General features: G+C 36.4%; 2 protein-coding genes across 3 annotated transcripts; both read left to right on the top strand.

Annotated features, from left to right (window-relative positions):
• The first annotated feature begins 5567 nt into the window (after positions 1-5567).
• Positions 5568-13923, top strand: LOC306856834 (uncharacterized protein). 2 transcript variants are annotated; one of them, XM_079396321.1, is made up of 16 exons: positions 5568-5686; positions 5975-6271; positions 6349-6645; positions 7641-7940; positions 8166-8219; positions 8360-8407; positions 8513-8560; positions 8657-8710; positions 9412-9498; positions 9651-9707; positions 9969-10040; positions 10153-10171; positions 10319-10370; positions 10474-10546; positions 13483-13532; positions 13632-13913. In XM_079396321.1, the coding sequence occupies exons 1-16, from the start codon at positions 5632-5634 to the stop codon at positions 13719-13721; spliced, it is 1653 nt and encodes a 550-aa protein (XP_079252447.1). In that variant the 5' UTR covers positions 5568-5631; the 3' UTR covers positions 13722-13913. The 2 variants fall into 2 exon arrangements, with proteins under 2 accessions (XP_079252447.1, XP_079252448.1); XM_079396322.1 differs by lacking the exon at positions 7641-7940 and having other exon boundaries at positions 13632-13923.
• Positions 13924-17112: 3189 nt separating this feature from the next.
• On the top strand, positions 17113-22492 carry LOC306857158 (uncharacterized protein). Its single transcript, XM_079396899.1, has 9 exons — positions 17113-17210; positions 17547-17843; positions 17927-18226; positions 19350-19649; positions 19761-19811; positions 20726-20779; positions 20945-20977; positions 21557-21615; positions 21699-22492. Exons 1-8 carry the CDS (start codon positions 17156-17158, stop codon positions 21586-21588), a joined length of 1122 nt encoding a protein of 373 aa, XP_079253025.1. The 5' UTR covers positions 17113-17155; the 3' UTR covers positions 21589-21615; positions 21699-22492.
• The last annotated feature ends 514 nt before the right edge of the window (positions 22493-23006 follow it).

Below are 23006 nucleotides of genomic sequence, written 5' to 3'. Positions count from 1 at the left end.
TACGCATTTCGGCAAAAAAACAGCCTTCTTCAGGACACACAACAGTTGCTCAAACAGATATTCTTAAACTGGTGTTAATTAATGAATCATCAAAGACAGCTGGTTAATATGTGGGTGTGGCCAAGACTAGCTTCTTAGTACAAAAAAAAAAAAAATTAAAAAGGAGAGAAAAAAAAAAACAAAGGAGAGAGAGAGAAAAAAAACCCACCACCACACACATACAACAGTATAGGAATAACATTATACATCAATGATGCAAATTACAAAAATGGTCAAAAATCAATTTCTTCATTAACTCCTGTGGACTTAGTCGCCCGGAGCGTATGAATCCAAAAAGTCTCTCGTTGTAGAAGCTGTTTCTGTCTATTTCCACCTCTCATAGAACAAGGGATAGATTCAATTCCAATCACTTTAAGGGAACTCTCAGTGACATGACCCACCTCATTGTAATGCCTCGCCATTGGATACAACATATTTTTCACACGAATAGCATATTTGTGTTCAGCCACTCTTAAATGCAATTTCCTCTTTGTTTGACCTATATAGACATGCCCACACTCGCATTCTAACCTATAGACCACGTACAAGGAATTGCAATTGATAAAAGACTTAATTGGATATGTTTTCCCAGAGGACACATCAGTAAAACTATTAGATCTCACCATATTATCACAATGTTTACACTGCCCACATCTAAAATTTCCTGCTAAAGAGCCCAGGCACGTTAGGTTCGGCAGGGATTGTAGGTGGGGGGAGTGAATAACCAACACTCTCTCCACCCTCAATACCACGACTGAGGTGAGACCTTTGAGCAAGGCACCGAACCCCCAACTGCTCCCCGGGCGCCGCAGCATTGGCTGCCCACTGCTCCAGGTGTGTGTTCACTACTGTGTGTACAGATAATCTGCTTGTTAGAAGTAAGCTTTGTGCATGAACTGTACTCCAATTGACATGGTCAATTGAAATAAATTGACATTGACATGGTTACTAGAAACTTCCAAGCAGGTGTGATTTAGAGCTGGTTGAGTTTGAGACCACTGGTTTATTTGGTAAGTGAAATTGTATGTATTGTAATGTAACAGGCTAGGCTACCGCTAGCAAGGAGCTAACCATGTCCCTTTAGTGGCTCGTGTTATTTTATTAGAACGCGTTATTTGTTTTCCGTGCCTTTCTGAATACTGACACCAACCCATCCCTGCACTTCACATCCCCTGCACAGCCTGGAACATAGCATTTACTTCCATGATCTGCCATTTTCGTTTGTTGTCCTCGCTTGTTTCTTCACAATACCTGCAGAACTTCTGATGGTTCGGCTGGCGGCTGGCCTAGAACATGGGCAGGTATATGCAAATGTTAGGGGCGTAAATATTTGTGATTCCGACATGTTCTGATTAGCCTATTTTTCAGTGGTTTTTTGCATTCATGAGATTTACATACGAAGGAGGAAACAATGGTGTTTGAGGCTCAAAGTATGTTATTTTCATGTACAGAACTTATTCAACTATGCCAAGGTAAATAGTTTTCCATTCTATGGCACCTTTAATTTGTATTATTTTCTGTCAAATGAGCAACTATGTCCGTTAGACTTTTAATAACCAAATATGTGTACTTAATAGTCACTATAAAATGAATATTGTATTCCACATTTTTAAGTTTGATATTATGATCTAGTCTTTTTCTAGTGTATTAATTGTATAGGTGTTTATTTTATTTATTTTATTTATTTAGTCATTTAGCAGACGCTTTTATCCAAAGCGACTTACAAATGAGGACATAAGAAGCAATCAAAACCAACAAAAGAGCAACAACGTGCAAGTGCTATTACAAGTCTTGGTTAGCCTAACGCAGTACAGATAATTATTATTATTATTGTTGTTATTTTTTAATAAAAAGACATAGATAAAATACAATTAGAATAGATAGTGCTAGAGTTAGAGGGTCAAGTAAAGATGGAACAGATGAGTTTTTAGCCGTTTCTTGAAGATGGGTAAGGATTCGGCTGCTCGGATCGAGTTGGGCAGGTCATTCCACCAGATGGGAACAGTTAATGAAAAAGTCCTTGAAAGTGTTTTTCTGTGTTTTTGGGATGGTACAATAATTCGTTGTTCACTTGAAGAACGCAAGCTTCTAGAGGGCACATAAGTCTGAAGTAAAGAATTTAGGTAAAGGGGTGCAGAGCCAGTGGTGGTTCTGTAGGCAAACATTAATGCCTTGAATTTAATGCGAGCAGCTATTGGTAGCCAGTGCAAATTGATGAACAGAGGCGTGACGTGCGTTCTTTTCGGCTCATTAAAGATTAATCTTGCAGCGGCATTTTGGATTAATTGTAGAGGTTTAATAGAATTGGCTGGAAGACCTGCCAAGAGAGCATTGCAATAGTCAAGTCTGGACAGAACAAGAGCCTGAACAAGGAGTTGCGTTGCATGTTCCGAGAGAAAGGGCCTGATCTTCTTAATATTATATAATGCAAATCTGCAGGACCGGGCAGTTTTAACAATGTGGTCTGAGAAATTCAGCTTATCATCAATCACAACTCCAAGGTTTCTGGCTGTTTTTGAAGGAGTTATGGTAGATGAGCCTAACTGGAAGCTGAGATTGTGATGAAGCGATGGGTTAGCTGAAATTACAAGCAGTTCTGTCTTAGCTAGGTTGAGTTGAAGGTGATGGTCCATCATCCAGCAAGAAATGTCTGATAGACACGCTGAGATGCGAGCAGCTATCGTCGGATCATCAGGATGGAATGAGAGGTAGAGTTGAGTGTCATCAGCATAGCAGTGATATGAAAAGCCATGTTTCTGAATGACAGAACCTAGTGATGCCATGTAGACAGAAAAGAGAAGTGGTCCAAGAACTGAGCCCTGAGGCACCCCAGTAGCTAGATGTTGCGACTTGGATACCTCACCTCTCCAAGATACTTTGAAGGACCTATCAGAGAGGTAAGACTCAAACCACTGGAGTGCGGTTCCTGAGAAGCCCTTTCTCAATAGGGTTGACAAGAGGATCTGATGGTTGACTGTATCAAAAGCAGCAGACAAATCTAGCAAGATGAGTAATGAAGATTTGTCAGCCGCTCTTGCAAGTCTTAGGGCTTCAACAACAGAAAGCAAGGCAGTTTCGGTCGAATGTCCACTTCTGAAGCCAGATTGGTTACTGTCCAGGAGGTTGTTCTGTGTGAGAAAGACAGAGACTTGGTTGAACACAACTCGTTCAAGTGTTTTTGCAATGAAAGGAAGAAGGGAAACCGGTCTATAGTTCCCAAAAAGAACTATAGGCATAACTATGGCATAGGTGTCTATGTTACTTTTACAAAACTATACCTTCCTTCTTTTAGTGTGATTCTTTGCCCCAGATTTTCTGTCTGTTAAAGTGAAGACAGCTGTACATATAGTCACACGATCTAAATTAATCTTTATTGAAATGACCACACAATGCATTAAATAGTTTGTGGTCTGATGTGCCACTTCCTAATTCACCCATTGTGAGAGTCTCATTCAGTCTCTTTTCTCACACTTGCTGTAATGGAGTTGTTCATCTTCATAGTTTTTCAGCTCCTGATGTAGGTTCAGTCTTACAGCAAGTGATCTCTGCTGTTTCATGTTGTTTAAATTAAGTCTTGCATTAAATAATGAAATTGTATGAGCTGTTTGTGAATTTATTTTCTGTGCAAAGTACTGTGGGTGATACTGTTTAGAATGCACTGCAATATGTTACACGGTCCATGATTTGTACAAAATGATTCCTCAGTTGTCCCTTTTTGTACAGATGGTAATAAAAATTAAAAGACAAACACCTGTGTAGGTGTTCAGCTACATCTAGGATGTAGTCACAACATAAACTGGAAAAGAGACCAAGCTCCTTTATACAGTTTAATTTACAAGACTCAAGTGAAAGTAACTTCAGTGGTGGGCAAAGACCAAGACAACAAACTCCTAGGGACAACTAAATTCTCTCTCAAATAAAAATAAAAACAATATTGACTACTATACCTACCTGACCAATAAAAAAACAACAGAAAACAGTATTTACTAAAAGATATTTACAATAAAATATACAAACAGTAAAGAGTTTACACCCAGCTAGTCTTGCGTAGCCAGACCTTCAAACTGAATCCATGACAGGTTTCATTGGCCAAGCCCCACCCATGAGGCATTTTGACCGACATGTCAAACAACCAATCACAAACAATTATAAATGATTCACCTCACAAATCTGATGAAATGGTGCACGTTGCGTTCCCAGATGAACGTTATAATAAACACAAACTCACAACAACATGCAGAGATGAGTATGAGTCGCTCCACATGTAAATGATAACAGTTTCTGTGGATCTACTGTGAACGGAGCCGCTGTGAGACGCACATGCTTAACCTTACACGCATGGAAATAATTAAAGCGCATATACTGTGTTAAAACTGCATCGCATGCAATTATTTAATTAAATCATAGCGTTTGTGAATTCACAATTATGCTTAATTATGATTTTTAAATGGGTTTAATATATCATGCAGCCTTGGAAAATAGTCTAATAATGTGTTTTATGGATTCTCGTCTGTGAAATGCGCCACTTCCGGTATTTTGCCGGTTAGTCGACGTGAGCAAAATGAAGTCGACGATTTTTAAAAATCGACTAGTCGCGACGAATCGACGAATCGCGACAGCCCAAACAAATACCACAGTAAATCTACAGTTACTGAGGTAAACTCATAGTAAATATCGAGGTTATTGTGCTTTCACTACAAATTCCACAGTAAATCTATGGTTACGGTGCATGGTATATTTTATGATTACAGTGCATTGACTACACATGACATGGCCGAGCAACAGTTACTATGGTAAACATATGGTAAATATGTGGACTTTTTACACGATCCCTTTAGGCAAATTTTAAATGAATAACTTCATAAACACGGAACAATGGAGTATTTTACGTGACGGTATCTATGTGTCCTGAAGTCATCTAAATCCATGTTTAATGCGCTATTTCACTGGTCTTTGGTCCGTGTGCAGTTGTTGGGGAAATGATCGCCTCTGCTTGTACTCCAGTGGTAACTTCACGTTCATACATGTGTGCGGTGATTAAGGATGTTGATCGATGATAACAGCCTTCTCAGCTACCAGTAGGCTCAGCACATCCCTTCTGGTCCATATCTGTGACCTGATAACCACTGATAACGGCCATTCAATCGACTGATATCATTCGAAGCAGGTGACTACACCTCCTGCCAGCTGGAAACAACATCTGTATTAACTTCCTCTGTGTGCTCCTCAAAACATGGATGTCCTTTCTGTTCATTTAGCTAAAGTATTAAATATTAGATCTAATTTAGTCTAAATGTATATAATTCTTTATTCGATTATTTGAACATACACATTGCTTTTAACACGCACATGAACTGGTGAATACTGGTGAAATCTTTAAATTAAAGTTATGTCCACCTAAAACTTGCGACCCACTGTTTGAAAAGTGCTATACTAGAGTAAATGTTCACAGTGCACACAACTGTGAGTGTGACATCATGATCACTCTCATCTTCATAAAACGCGCTCCACAAAGCGTATGATTTCCTGTGGTCTGATGTGTTACTTCCTAATTCATCTATTGTGTGAGTCTCTGTACTCACACTCGCTGTAATGGAGTTGATCGTCTTCATAGTTTTTCAGCTCCTGAAGGAGGTTCAGTCTTACCGTAAGTGATCTCTATTGTTTAATGTCGATTAAATACTGTATGTTCACATTTGTAGTGAACAAAGTGTCATTGTCTAAAATATTTCAACATCTGATTAGTAGATCTACAAGTGGACCTACCTGACATATTAGTTTTGCTGTAAAATATTTTTGTATATAATCAGCAGTTGTCTTATTTTGTTTTTTAGAACCAAAAAATATGTGATTAATATTGGAGTATTATTGTGCCTGTAAACATTTTCTGTGATTAGATGTAATGTAGTAATTGATCTGTTTTGTGCTGTTTCAGAATCTCCTACTGTAAATGTATCTTCAGATGTCATAATAGAGTCCAGCTCAGTGAAGATCAGCTGTGAGACGCCAGCAGATATTATAGTGAATCAGTGTTATTTCTACATAAACAGAGAAGAGAAGAATATAAAAGTCAGTTCATCATGTGATCTGGATCTCACTGGTGCTGAAGTGCTCATATGGGCAGCTGTAAAATCACCTGAATCAATTTACATTAACTGTTACTACACAATACATGAGCGAGGCATTTATAAACCATCATCTCACTCTCCTCCTGCCACAGTGACGGTTCTAGGTGAGATATTTCACTGCTGTTCTTCTGGTTTGGAAACTACAATGTTTTTAATGACTGGATCATCTCTCTTCGAACAGATTCACTTCAGAAACCCTTCATCAGTGTTAGTGATGATGTCCAGCTCATCATATCATGTGAAATACCACTTTCAGTCCGAGCTGATTTCATCTGTAGTCTCTACACTGAGGATGATGTTCTTCTGTATCGGCGTGATTCTCAGAGGAGACAGTCTGGAGAGAGTCATTGTATGTTTTATTTAAGTCATAGTGAACTCTTCCCACGATCAGTGAACAGCAGACAGCTGATCTGTGTTTATTCACTCAAGACTCAACCTGAGATCAGATCACCACACAGTGACACATACACCATCAGAGGTGAGAGCATTTCATACTTTACAAGCATTATTTATATTATAATGTAAAATAGTTACTGTATGTGTAAAACAAAGAGGTAAAATGTTTTAGTGACTCATAAGTTTTAACATATCAGGAAAAGGCAAATGTAATATAATGCAATTTTTAAATTATGATTCATGCAAGCCATGAATGCAAATGAGTAAAAATGTATGGTAACACTTTACATTAACTTTACATTCATTACTTACATTCAGTGACACATCAAAGGTTAGTTATCACTATTATGATTTTATTTTTTAAAAACATGAACACATTCCATGATTAGAGATGCCAGTATAATTCTGTAGCCAGTATGTAGGGCAGTAGGATACTATGAAATCTTTGGAGGACTATTGATCAGTTAGAGCAATCCAGTCATTATATAGATCAGTGTGTCAGGCACTGAATCAGTAATCTATGAAGTCCTACACAGAACAACTTGTAGGTCCATTTCAGATAAACACTAACCACAGTGTGACTTTTGACAAGTGAACAGTCTGATACATTTAGACAGGAAGGAAGAGCTGTTTGATTTAATCATGTGATTATAGTTGAGATGTCAGAGAGCCAGACTATGTCTGACAAATCTATGGAATCTCATTTCTGCAATTATTGAGGAGAAATTTAACAAAAAGTGATTTTTATTAAATATTAAATATTTTAAAATGTTCTTTATAAGCTCTTAACATTATGTTTTGCAGCACCTTTTGAACTTTGTGACTACAAAAATATATGTGTTGAAGAATTTTAATTAAAGTATCCTTTAGCAATATGCTCAATATGAGCTCATCATGTGTCTGACTGATTATGACTTGATGATGATTTTTACACAGCGGCAATAAAATGAAGATGATGCAAATAAAGAGCCATTGCTCCGTAATTGACAGTTAGTTTACTTGAGAATATCAACCAACATTCGAACCATCCATTTTTCCGCCATATCAACCATCCATTTTTTTTTCCATTTGGTCAAGATCTTGCTCAGGCCAAGTTGTCAGTGTCTGCTTCAGTTATTCTGGAAACAGACACAGTTGAGCTGAGCTGTGAGAATACTGAAGATCTGAAGATGGAAACGTGTGTCTTTATCATAAATGGAAGAGAAAGTAACTCAAAGCTGAGCTCATCATGTCAGCTCTCACTCACTGGATCTCAGATCAGTATTTGGTCTGGAGATCAGAATTCATCAGTGAGAATAACCTGCTTCTTCACTGTGGAGAAGAGACAAGTTCTAAAACCATCCCCTCATTCTGATCCAGTGACAGTAACAATCCAGAGTAAGGTTTTTATTTTCATACTCATGTAGAGGTGATGTCAAGTTACATCACAAGTATGTGACCTGTGCTATTTTTTTTATTTGAAGGACCTTTACTTTCAGGAAACAAACTTTGCTTTAAAGGTTGCAAATAATGTACATTTACCAAGATAATGTAATATAATACAACACATATAATAAATAATGTGAATTGACCCCCTGTAATTCTGATAAATTGTCTCTGCAGTTGTCTCTACGTCTACCACCACTGAACAAACTACTACAACAGCCATGAAAACCTGTGAGTAAATGAGTTTGTAAATCAGTTATTCTTACTCTGTTCCAAATGTCTTCTAAATGACAATCATTCTGTCAGGTTCATTATTATTTGTTGAACATTTACTTATATGTCAGTGCAAAATTCACTGTTTTTTTCAACAGCTTTAACTATAATGTCGACTTCTGAAACCACAACATACAGTAAAACTTGTAAGTTACTGAAATTTTCTGATGATTCTAGATTCATTGAGAAATGATTACCTTCTGAGCATTTATTTTCCTGGTGATGTGTTATTTCACTGTTTTTTTCAACAGCTTTAACTATAATGTCGACTTCTGAAACCACAACGTACAGTAAAACTTGTAAGTTACTGAAATTTTCTGATGATTCTAGATTCATTGAGAAATGATTACCTTCTGAGCATTTATTTTCCTGGTGATATGTTATTTTTATATTAGTAGACCTTCATTCCAATACAAACCTACCAACCAAGACAGCAAAGGAAACAATGTGTAAGTTATCAATGATAAAATTCTGCCCTTGTGTAAAATTGATATGTTGGTTGGATTCAAAGGTCATATTAAAAATACAGCTGGGATTCATTTTCAAAGTTTATTTGTACATGGTAAGCACTAAGCAGTAGAGAATTAAATAATGACATGGTTCATGATTATGCTGCTTTTTCAACATGGTTATGGCACAGAATGTTTTTTCTATTCCGTTACTCATTTTATATGTAAATGCACCAGACAGACGTGCTCAACCGTTGAGATTGTGTGTCATGTCTTCTGCAACATCTGGAGCACGACACGTCTTTCTAAAAATGTGAAGTTCAAGTTAAAATTCAACTCTTAAAAATGTTTCAGGACCTTGTATTTTTTCCCCAGTCCACTTCAATATGTTGGATTCTAAAGTCATATTGAAAAATATAGCTGGGATTCAGTTTATACAAAAGCATGGGAAGCATTAGCATCGAATTCAATAATGACGTGGTTCATGATTATGCTGTTCTTGAATAATGCATTTCATTTTTACAGACTTACACATACATTCATCATACATATGAATGCTTCTTCTGTATCATACAATATACAACTGTCCAGTTATCTGATTATGGTTATGGTTATTGCTACAATGCTGAGTTCAGTAGAATGTAAAGAAATATACATATGCCAGTCTTTGCTAAATATAACTTAAGATGTTCTCGCTGCAGTTTCAACAACAACAACAACCACACAAAAAACTTCACAAATGGACACTATCATTTCTACATCTGAAACCCCAGTGTCCCGCAGAACAGGTACTGTATCGTTTTTAAAAATAAGTACAATGCCATATATAAGGAAAATGTTTCTTTTTATGCAACTTCATCAAATACTGAAACACTATTGTATAAAACCATCATCATGCATCAGTCAAGTGTGATTTCATTTGAAGTCTTTTCTGATGCAGAATTTTCTAGTGTTTCAGTGCCTCTTACTGAAGGTCCACCAACACTACAGTACAAAGGTATTATTCTAAATCTTTTTCTTTCATATTCAAATTGATTTGACCATTGCATTTTTTTTTTCAAAACTCTGCATAACATTTACTTCTTTGCATACATACAATCAATCAATCAATAAATAATACTACATGTATCACTTCTTTTATCACTTAAAATTTCAGGTTGACTAATGTATCTACAGTAACCATATTAAATATATCATAATACACATAAACGTGGATTAAAGTGTTTGTTTTGTTTTGACACACATATATGGTTTATAGTGTTGCTTTCCACTGGTGTTGCTGTAATTTTATCTGGACTCATGGGACTCATCTGTCTGTGCCGATTTGCATGTAAGCATTTCAATGTCAATGCCAATTTATTTTTAAAACAACAGATAGTCGAACAAAGTGAAATACAGGATTAAAAACTGAATATATAATACTGAAGCTTATTGTTTTCTAGGTAAAAAAAGAAGAAAACTGTAAGTTTTATATTCATTCAACTCAGTAGTCTATGTTTGTTAGTAATCTATTTTGTAGTCCAGGAGCTGTATGTGTAAATGTTTAGCTGCTTATCTGATATATGCATGTATGAAAAGAAGCCATAAAGATTGATATTTCGTTTTTAGCAATAAAACGAGGTCAGTAAAACCTGATGTGCCCAGCCAAGGAATTGGTATGGTGAGTATCACCATAATATTGACACTAAATACTTGTATTTTAACAATAATTCATATGAATTGTTCTAAGGGACTTTACCTTAATTACTGATTATGTTATTTAGAGTTGTTCTGGATCTGCAGAGACATATTCTCTGATCACTTCTGTACCAGCCACATCTCAGCCCATATCTGCAGGTAAGAGAACATCATTCTCAGGAAGTGATCTCAGATAAAATAAAGCAGATAAAACATAGCAGCTAGCCGATATCACCGTCTGATCTTATAGTTAGAAACACTGTTCTGTGAGCATAGCTTCTCAGAAACTGGTACTGCACCCATTTCCTCTTTCAAGTCATCAGAAGATCAGTATTATTAGCCACATTTTCTCTTAAAGGAACAGTTCACATCAAAATGAAAATCATTTACCATAAACTTCTCATAAAAGTAGTCCATACGATTTAATTTAACATGAAAGTCTTTCCCCATTGTTGTGTAGTTTGCTGCAATGACATATTTTCAGAGGCCAGCCCAGAAGCATCTCCCTGATTCCCTCTACAAAAACCCAATAAAAATGTCAATTGGCTTTTAGATTATTGCAGAAAATAAGCTCTATGACCAACAAAAGTTTCATTCTTAAAATGTTCAAGCGTCCAACTACATGCGAATAGCGCAATTTATTCAAGTCGAGTCTGGTGTGAACGCACTATTACACGATTTGTTCCAAAATGGTCACATGACTTCAACGTCACCACCATTAAGCTTCCAGCCAGGAGAAACCCGCAAATGTCTTTTATCGTTTGTCAATGACAAAGAAGCTCTTTATTGTGCATGCAGCTTATAAACAACTCTGTGCCAAAGATAAAGACCACAGGCGGAGCTCGTGTAAGGCTGGGAAAGTTTAGCCTTCTCCTGGCCACGGGTCAGAAATTAACGGGGGCTTGGGACAAAATGTCCTTACACATTAAATTATATCTATTACGGATGTTGCGAATAAATTGAAAAATTAATTGAAAAGTGTTGATTGTAGTATTAAATTTAGATCTGCTAATGTTGCATCATATTTCTTTTTACAGGTTTTTATAGTGTTGCACTTTATGGAGTTTTGTTCAGTGCACGCACCTGCTGACTGAATTCTGCTCTCTCACAAATTATCTCATCATAAACAACAGTCATCTTAAAAATATCGGATGGCATGACACCCATATCTGGTACTAAAAAGACGGGTTTATAATGTGCGTAGTTAACAGGTTACACTAACATTAGGCTACTTTTAGCCTTACCCTGGAGTTGGTTCACCCTCTGCCTATATGGAAAAGATGATTTATGTCCATTTATATCCAAAGCAGGATTAAAAAGAACTATCAAAATATGGGCACACTTTTTTGATGGGGGCCTTTTCCCCAGTAGTGATAAAAGGCTATGGTCCTGCTTCTGACAAGTCATTATTTAAAAAAACTATTTTCCCTTAAATTATGAGTTAGAATAGTTTGTAAAAGCACGATTATAAACACAATGAGGGTGTAAAAGCAGAATATTGAGTAGATGAGTCTGGTGTCTGGTGTGCCTTTTTCAAGACACATAAAAGCTATAAAATCAATGAAAATCACAAAGGGGTATTATACTACTTAATATATTACTGCCGTACTTTATGTCATATAATAATAACATGAAAAAACACAGATCTTATTTTAGGCATTTACCAAAAGCCATTTAAAAAACCCATTGACTTCAGGATGGCAGAATCAGAAGTGCTAAAATGCTAACAAAGCTAAAGGTTGGAATACGCTACATGACTTTTGCCCACCGGTTTACAGTCTGGAGACGTCCAAGCTAGTTGTTGAAAGTCAGAGCCAGTCTGCAGATTTGAGTCAAGTCAAGTTGAGCTTTATTGTCATTCCGCTACATGTGGGGACATACAGTGGAACGAAATGTCGTGCCTCGCAGGACCACGGTGCTACATAAATACAGACATACAACAATGAAGTAAAAAACACTATAAACCTATACACAACTAACCTACTGGCAGATTTTTAACTAAAAGTATACTATATATAAGTATTAATATCCATGTTTCAGGAGGTAGGGGTTTGCATGGGGTTTCAGAGGGGGGCGGGTTGATTTGAGTTCAGGGCTCTCACAGCCTGGGGGAAAAAGCTGTTGAGCAGTCTGGCGGAGCGGGCTCTGATGCTCCGGTACCGTCTTCCTGATGGTAGGAGCTGGAAGAGACTGTGTGAGGGATGGGTGGAGTCCTTCACGATGCTGTTGGTTTTGCTGGAGCATCGTGTAAGGTTAATGTGGGGAGAGGAACATGTAATGAGGGGAGAGGGACACCGATGATCTTTGCAGCTGTGTTCACTGTCTGCTGGAGGGTCTTGCGGTCAGCAGCACTGCAGTTCCCGTACCAGACAGTCTGCTGTCATCCATGGCTTCTGGTTTGCACGTGTGGTCATGGTCTTGGTGACTGTCACATCATCAGTGCACTTTTTGATGTAAGCAGTCACAGTTTCAGTGTACTCATGCAGGTCTGTGTGGTTGTTGTAGGTGGCTGCCTCTTTAAACATGTTCCAGTCTGTGTCCTGGAAGCAGTCCTGCAGTGCTGAGGTGGCATTGTCTGGCCATACTGTGATCTGCTTTTGAACTGGTTTGGCGAGTTTGAGAAGTGGTCTATATGCTGGGATTAGCATAACAGTGATGTGGTCCGAGTACCCGAGGTGGGGGCGGGGTTCAGCCTTGTAAGAGCTCTTTACTGTTGTGTAAACAAAGTCCAGTGTGTTTCTTCCCCTTGTTGCAAAGTTCACATGTTGGTAGAACTTTGGCAAAACTGTCTTTAAATTTGAGTGAATCACCGGCTATGATGAAAAAGCCGTCGGGGTAATTTGATTGTTGTTCACTGATGGCGCTGTACAGTTCACGAAGCGCTTAGCGTTTGCGGAGTCCGGGATGTTGTCGTTTAGCCATATTTCGGTGAAAACAAACACACTACAATTCCTTACCTCATGCAGATTTCATAGAAACATAACAGATTTCCTAGAATAACAGATAGCATAACAGATTTCATAGAAAATTGCATAGTGTATGATGGTCAACGCATTTTTTTAAGTGATCTAAAGTGATTCTGCATTGCATTACAGATGTTTTGGTCCATAAACAACAGAAACAGGGAAATCTGGAGGAAAATGAGGTATGTTTGAACACTGTCACACCAAACACACATGACCGTCCAGAATACTAACACACTCATCCTGCATGCCTCTTCTGTCTTTCTTTCTTCTTTCTTAAGAATGTTTATCACCTGTACTGTACAATTCCTGACAAACCAGTTCACTCAGATGCAGGAGATCAAGTCTACAGTTTGGTGAAGATGCACTGATGAATCTCATGTCTGTGTTTATTATGTACAGCCACTGTAAATAAAGTATCATTACCTACAGACAAGTAGATGTTTATTTTCACCATTTAGTGTTTGTTGTGGAATATACTGTGACCTGTGGCAAGGCCCACTAGTCCAATAGCACCTGGTAAGAAATGCTAATTGAGCATTCAATAAAGGCTGAACTTTCTGAACAAATCGTAAATCTTTTGAACTAATTTTTTTCCCTCCTTACTATTCTGTATTACTCCAGATATCTATGATTTGACTGTCAGTTCTTTAACAGTATCAGTATGGAATTAGTTTTGTGCCAAATAAAATGAACGAAACTTTTGCGAAATCGAACAAAAATATACAATGATGAGAAAAACACTCTGAAAATAAAAAAAACAATCAACTACATAGCAAAAAAAAAGTAACATCTTCAAACAAACTGCATTCTTTGTTGACTTCACTTTCAGCTTCACTTTCGCTAAATGCTGTTTTTGATGCGCTGCCAGCGTTTTTGTTTTCGCTCTCCAAGTTTTTGTTTGCGCTTCTAAAATTACGTTCGCCATTCTGGCACAAACCTCTCGTGAGGGCGGGCTTAACAGCGGTTCGCTCTTATTGGCTCGTGAGATTTTGATCGGCAGCTCATTGAACCGTAAGTAGTATTTCAGTTGCGCGGGCACATGTCTGGACTGTGGAGCCGTAATTAGTCTACACTAATGGTAATAAGAGTATATTAAAGAACATTAATTATAAAACACGGATATTTTCCACATCAGAAGAAGAAGAATAGGGTTATTCGAGATGAGTAATAGGGAGGCTCACAGAGCATCATCATCCTCCTCGGCAAGACATTCGAGGCAGCCTGAGGTAAGTTTGTTATAATAAATAGAAAAATCGAGATATAAGTTTTATTCCTGTGCAGAATGCAACAGTTGTGTCTTTATTTAGACTGGTAAGTGTGTATGTCACGTATAGGTTTGTTATTTACTTGTCTGCAGACTACAGTGGACTTATGTATTTAGATTGTTTGTATTTTTAGCAAAGATCTTAGACTGAGCTTTATTCTGCAGCAAGGCTCAATAGGAAAAAAATCAATAGTTAAACAACCCTGCGTCGTCAGCGTTGGTTTTGTATCAGACTTTACTGATCAGTGTGCACTTAATGCACTTTTCATTATATGAAATTCAAGTTCAAATGGAGTTGAGGCGAATGCCGGAGATAGAGTGTCGAGGAGCGTCTCGCTGCAGCCCACAAGGGAAGTCGTGGCCTAATGGTTAGAGAGTCGGACTCGTAATCCAAAGGTTGCGGGTTCGAGTCTCGGGCCGGCAGGGATTGTAGGTGGGGGGAGTGAATCTCCAGCGCTCTCTCCACCCTCAATACCACGACTGAAGTGCCCTTGAGCAAGGCACCGAACCCCCAACTGCTCCCCGGGCGCCGCAGCATAAATGGCTGCCCACTGCTCTGGGTGTGTGTTCACGGTGTGTGTGTGTTCACTGCTGTGTGTGTGCACGTTGGATGGGTTAAATGCAGAGCACAAATTCCAAGTATGGGTCACCATACTTGGCCGTATGTCACTTCACTTCACAAGATTCAGGGGCGTGGTTGGATCCAGATCCAACTCCTCCCACCTTACATTTACCTAAACCTACCCATCTCCACGCCCTGATCCCTATAGCTACAGAACTGATACCAGTGAAAATCCACGGTTCTCGGTACCAATTTCAGTACCAAAGCAAAACACAAAAACATGCTAATTAAAAAACATACTATTTTTATTAATAAAGTCAAACAAAAATAAAATGTACAAAAATCAATGCCATTCTTTATATTTATTTAAAATTGTGTTTCAAGTTTTTTCGCAAGTAATAAAGTATGAAAAACAGCATACAAGTTTCACCCAAATTTAATTTCTTTTAAATTTATGAAATTTAAACATTTTATTTTGTTACAATTAAAATGTGGAAGAAATATTGTGTGATTATTTCTTTAAAAATAAAGATTTATTATTTTTTTCAAAAGTAGTAATACCACATACATTATAATATATTTCTGGCACAATGTCTTTAAGATAATGTCTTTTTCATTTTGACGGGTTGCCTTGAATACCTTTACATTTCTGTGTGTGTGTAGCTATATGATACGACACTGGTTTTACTCGAATGAAACGGTAAAATGCTTGTGAAGTAACTCTCAGAGCAGTTCTGGAGATGTTGTTTATGTATTCATGTCCTCATTGAGATGGCAGATAATGAAATCACAGCAAGCGTCAGGCACGCTTCAGTGTATGTTGTAAAAAAAAAAAAAAAAACATGCATCTGCTCCATTCATACATACAGACATGCAGAACAACTTATCTTGTGTGTGATCAGTGTGGATTTTTGTACTATGAGTTTTGAAAATGTACATCTTGTGAAAATAGTGAGGGGGAAAAAAAACCTGTAACTTAATTCCAATAACCTGATGAAGCCAATTTGACGTGCTAGAAATAGACTTAGTTGTTCATCTGCACATGTTCATGAAAGAAAGTTTGGGTGCTACTTGATATAGATGATTGAGAAAAGCTATCAAAAAAAGTGGTTTACTGCATTGTATGCAATAGTGAATCAAGACAGCGATTAAACGAAGTTCACACTATTCCTGTTAGCATCATTAAAACCATTATTGTGAGATAAACATGAGTCTATTGGTGATTCGATTTCTGCATTTTCGCCATAAAAATCTGTTATAGTCAACAACAGCTTGCTCAATGAGTCTCTTATTTACATTGTTTCTTATTTGCATTGTTTTTTAGTATGATGGAACTGTTTGTGAGCTTGCAGAAATCGCATTGCAGTAATGAGCTCACTGCATTGTGTGCCAACTGCTCAGTAGACATGACTTTATTCGGCTCCAGTGCAATGCTGCAACCTGCATTACTATCTTGGGTGTGCATTATTTTTGTAATAATTCAATGACCCATCATCAATTATTCCTTATTTAATCAACACTTTTTATAATTAGTTAATCCTGTTACAGTAAAAAACACAGTAAAAGTTTTTGAGAGAGATTATTTCACATGCAAGGATGTTAGCCAATCATAGCAGTGGCTGTTTACATTGATGTTTTACAGCAGACACATCCCTTCTAATGGAGCGGTCAAATCAGAGAGCTAAAGTCAGGATAGAGAATTACCATTTATATCTAAATTATGACATTTAAAATTAATTTAAACCCCATAATCAATAATAGAGTAAATAATACAAAATGTCTGGGTTATTAACACTAGTGCTAATGCTCTATGATACACATTACATTGCATGTGTCTTTAAGTGTAGTCTTATTGTCTATTCCATCTACATAAAAATGCACAGTATAGATATGATTTCCTGTGGTCTGATGTACCACTTCCTAATTCACTCATGTTGTGTAGGTCTCATTCCGTCTCTTTTCTCACACTTGCTGTAATGGAGATGTTTGTCTTCATTGCTTTTCAGCTCCTGATGGAGGTTCAGTCTTACAGTAAGTGATTTATGTTGTTTAATATATATTTAAATCATTATGTTCTTATTTGGACTCATCTTTGATGAAGTTACATTGTCTAGAATATTTCTGCATGTCTGATCTGTAAATAGAAAATTGAAACATACAAAGTGATGATGATTAAAAATTATTAAATGATAATTAATAATGAATAATGTTTAATATTCATACAGGAATATTTGAGTAGCTTGAAGCACTTTGAATTTGAATGACTAAAGTCTCAGCCAGAATGTAGACGTCATAAAATGCTGTGCTTGTAAACACGGTTGGTGATTAGATGTAATGTAGTAATTGATCTGTTTTGTGATGTTTCAGAATCTCCTACTGTAAATGTATCTTCAGATGTCATAATAGAGTCCAGCTCAGTGAAGATCAGGTGTGAGACGCCAGCAGATGTTACAGTGAATCAGTGTTATTTCTACACAAACAGAGAAGAGAAGAATATAAAAGTCAGTTCATCATGTGATCTGGATCTCACTGGTGCTGAAGTGTTCAGATGGGCAGCTGTAAAATCACCTGGATTAATCTACATTAACTGTTACTACGCAATACATGAGGGAGGCATACATAAACCATCATCTCACTCTCCTCCTGCCACAGTGACGGTTCTAGGTGAGATTTTTCATTGCTGTTCTTCTGGTTTGGAAACTGTTACTGCAGTGTTTTTAGTGACTGGATAATTTTTCTTCAAACAGATTCACTTCAGAAACCCTTCATCAGTGTTAGTGATGATGATGTCCAGCTCATCATATCATGTGACATACTACTTTCAGTCCGAGCTGATTTCATCTGTAGTCTCTACACTGAGGATGATGTTCTTCTGTATCAGGGTGTCTCTCAGAGGAGACAGTCTGGAGAGAGTCTTTGTATGTTTTATTTAAGTCATAGTGAACTCTTCCCACGATCAGTGAACAGCAGACAGCTGATCTGTGTTTATTCACTCAAGACTCAGCCTGAGATCAGATCACCACACAGTGACACATACACCATCAGAGGTGAGAGCATTTCATACTTTACAAGCATTATTTATATTATAATGTAAAATAGTTACTGTATGTGTAAAACAAAGAGGTAAAATGTTTTAGTGACTCATAAGTTTTAACATATCAGGAAAAGGCAAATGTAATATAATGCAATTTTTAAATTATGATTCATGCAAGTCATGAATGCAAATTAGTAAAAATGTATGGTAACACTTTACATTAACTTTACATTCATTAGTTCATTTTAGTTAACAACATTAGTTGACATGAACTACGAATGAACAATACTTCTACAGCATTTATTAATCTTATTTATTGTTAATTTCAGCATTTACTAATGCCTTTATTAAGATCACAAGTTGTTTGTTAACATTAGTTAATACTACGGTGGTCGAGAGAGCTCAACGCGCTGCAACTTCAGAAAACACAAGAAATAGAAAAAGCACCAGCAAATCAAGAAACATCTTCATCAATTCGACAGAACATGCGCTTCAAATGTTCACAACACAACCAAATAAAGAAACGCACTGCAAATGTTCACAACACAACCAAATAAAGAGTTTTATTTGCAACACGTTTCTTTGTTTGGTTGTGTTGTGAACATTTGCAGTGCATGTGTTGTCAAATTGATGAAGTTGTTTTCTTAATTTGCAGGTGTTTTTTTATCTATTTGCAGCATGTTGAGCTCTCTCGGCCACCGTATAATGCACTGTGAACTAACACGAATAAACAAAGAACAACTGTATTTTCATTAACTACCATTAACAAAGATTAATAACTATAGTGTAATAAATGCATTGTTCATTGTTTGTTCGTGTCAGTTAATACATTAACTATGTTAACAAATGACACCTTATTGTGAAGTGCTACCAAACGAATGTAGTTAATATAGAATGTCATTTGAAGTGTTGATATTATAATACAGATGTTTGTATTTTGTCAGACCAACTGATACCACAAAACATCACTGAATTCATCAAATCTATGCTACTTTAGATGTTTGTGATGTTGTTTTCCCTCCAAAATGACAGGATTAAAGGGGACTGGAAGTAAAGGTTTTTGCACCTTTGTGAAGAATCACCTGCTTCTAATCTGAGATCTCTCTGAACCTTTTATTTTTCTTCATTTGGTCAAGGTCTTGCTCAGGCCAAGTTGTCAGTGTCTGCTTCGGTTATTCTGGAAACAGACACAGTTGAGCTGAGCTGTGAGAATACTGAAGATCTGAAGATGGAGACGTGTGTCTTTATCATAAATGGAAGAGAAAGTAACTCAAAGCTGAGCTCATCATGTCAGCTCTCACTCACTGGATCTCAGATCAGTATTTGGTCTGGAGGTCAGAGTTCATCAGTGAGAATAACCTGCTTCTTCACTGTGGAGAAGAGACAAGTTCTAAAACAATCCCCTCATTCTGATCCAGTGACAGTAACAATCCAGAGTAGGTTTTTTATTATTATTATTTTAATATGTTGAAATAACTGATCTATTTACAACAATAAAACGGAACAAATGACCATATACCTACTTGTATTTGTCCTTTATGTGATAGTCTCAACAGCGACCTCTACTGGTAACACTTTGACAACAGCCACAAAAACAAGTGAGTAACTTTACATCTCAATATATCTGTAGAGGATTCTCATAGTATAGCATTTCTTATATTATATTATATTATATTATATTATATTATATTATATTATATTATATTATATTATATTATTGTATTTTGTGTTGTAATATTAATACCACTGATATTTATAGTTTTATTTCCAAACTAAATGGACACGTTAACATTGCATCCTATGTTTTTGTCTGAACAGTGACCTCTACTGTTAAAGCTTTACAAACGGTCATAAAAACTCATGGGTGACATTTATTTTTAAAATAAACATATGTGTGACATATACCTTACTTATCAACATACCAGTATTTATTACACTGTACACCATCACAGATTTTACAATGTATATAAAAAACGTTTGAATACTAATTTGCTTTTTATTTTGAATGAGTTGTTTAAAACAACTAGGTGGATGATGTTTTAATGTTAATATTTTATTATTGCATGTTATACTGTATTAATAACGCTGCTAAAATTATTGGCACACTAAATGCAGCTTGTAACATTATTGAAATCTCTTTGCAGCCTCAATAATGATCTCTACTGGTAAAACTGCAGCAGCTCCCACAAACGCTTGTGAGTGAATATCATTTTTAAAATGAAACGTATTAGGCAAGCAAACAGAGGCATTTTGCATTTCATGTTAAACTGCTTTTTCGAAAAGCAAACAAACAAACCTTTCTTAGTGAGTGTATCTGTTTATTTCATGGCTTTCTTGAAATGTGACTGTAGCTGTTCACTCAAAGCATTTAGCAGACAAACAGTGTTATATAAGTTCAACTAAACTGTATACCCGACCATTGTCAGTGGCAACTGATTCACTAAATACTGTATCTGTATAATTACATGTCTGTCGTATCACATCACATCTGACACACTGTTGGTTATATCAGCTGTTTTCACAGCAGCCTCTACTCCGCCTGATTCCACCAGAGAGACAGGAACATGTAAGAACATTAAATCTGTGTTTTAAATGTTAAATAAAAAATTATTATAAGACATTTATATTTACAGTGATATGATCTAGATAGAAACACTGATGTCTGTAATCATTATGTAGTTGTTCAGTTTTTACTCTAATATGATTTAATCTGAGATCTTTTCTGTTGCAGCTGTTCCTCACACTGTTCAAACTCACTCTGAATGTTGTTCATTCACTCACAACACAAAGTGCTATTCTGAATATTTGTCAAATCTAACACAAACCTTGAAATGTCCTGCTTTCATGATCATATCATATGGTACACAGTGGTTTGAAAATGTATTTCCCCCATCATAATTTTTTTCTCTTTTTGTGCATTTTTAATACTAAGTAGTTTTAGATCTTCAAATTAAATGCAACTTATACAGTTTTTATTTTTATTGAAGCATTCATAAAAACAAACAAACCTGCAAACAGCAACAATTTTAACGGCAACAACTGCAACCAAACACTTCTGATAACTAGAGATCAATCTTTCACAGCATTAAATGTTTTCTAAGGTTGCAATTGTTTTGTTGTTGTTTTGTTTTCAGTTCTGAAACAGAAGAAATGAGGATGGGGCAAACACCTTTTCACAGCACTATATGATAATAAAAAAAAAAAATGCAAATAATTTTCCTGATTTAGTGCGATTATTCATGTATGTTCCCTTATTGCAATATAAACATGGCTTAAATAATTGTAATTATAATGAAATTTATATTTAAAAAATTAATTATTAAAAATGATTTTCTTCTGACAGACTCATGGCATTATTTCTGTGTGGACTCATAGGATTCATGTGTCTGTGCCGCTTTACCAGTAAGTACAATGTACAGGTTTAGTTGTGCATAAACTGAACTCCAGGATATAGAAACATGATAATAAAGTCTGTATCTCTGCAGGTTCTGCTGATGTTCTCACAGAACTGAACTACACCTCTGGCCAGCTAGAAACAACATCTCTATTAACTTCCTCTGTGTGCTCCTCAAAACATGGATGACCTGTTTACTTTCTGTTTCTGTTCAATTCAGTTGTTGCATCAGTTGTACCATCAATGAAGTATTAGATATTAAATGTAATTTAGTCTTTATGAATATACTTCTTTATTCAGCTATGTTGCTTTTAACAGTTACATGAATCCCAAAAATAAATTTCACAGTGGAGATTTGAACTGGAACAATTTCATAAAATAATCATAGTCGCCTAGTGGTTTTGTCTTTTCTTCTTTTTTTATTATCATCATTATCATTTTAGTTTATGATCATTGACCATCTGAACTGCTTGTTTATGTCTGCATGCAGTTGCTTCCATTACCTGATTACATTTCATGTTGTTTTATTAACAAAGTTTTGGACGAGCATGTTCAACTGCTCTACCCAATCAATGCGAGAGGTTTTCCAGCATCCCTCCTCTGCTTCAACTCCTCACTCATTATTCCTATTCCAGCCAAGGATGGGAGGAGTACTCTGCACTGTAAAACTGAAGTTTAAATTATTTAAATCAAATGAGTTCATCTCACTCAAATATTACTGAAAATGCAATGTACTTCAACTTGATTGAAAAAGTTATGTGAACTCAAAATCTGATTGTATTAAAAGGGCTACATGTGAACCTACCTGACATACAACCCGAATTCTGGAAATGTTAATTGGGACGTTTTTGAAAATTTGAATAAAATTAATACTAAAAGACTTTCAAATCACATGAGCCAATATTTTATTCACAATAGAACGTAGATAACATAAATGTTTAAATTGAGAAATTGTACAATTTTATGCACAAAATGAGCTCATCTTAAATTTGATGCCTGCTACAGGTCTCAAAGTAGTTGGGATGGGGGCATGTTTACCATGGTGTAGCATCTCTTCTTTTCAAAACAGATGTCTGGGCATCGAGGTTATGAGTTTTGGTGTTGGATTTTGGTCCCATTCTTGCCTGCTATAGGTTTCCAGCTGCTGAAGAGTTTGTGGTCGTCTTTGATGTATTTTTTGTTTAATGATGCACCAAATGTTCTCTATAGATGAAAGATCTGGACTGCAGGCAGGTCAATTCAGCACCTGGACTCTTCTACTATGAAGCCATGCTGTTGTAATAGCTGCAGTATGTATACATGTCACAAAATGAGCTATTTTGCAGGACATTTACACTGTCAATACAATGAAAGCAGCAGTTTTGAAGGGCTGTTGAGCTTCTAAAATAGTAAAATAGCT

This window comes from Barbus barbus, assembly GCF_936440315.1.
Source record: "Barbus barbus genome assembly, chromosome: 37".
NCBI classification, from domain to species: Eukaryota; Metazoa; Chordata; class Actinopteri; order Cypriniformes; family Cyprinidae; genus Barbus; species Barbus barbus.
Note: the sequence above shows the minus strand (reverse complement) of the source record. Positions and strands in the feature narration are given on the sequence as shown.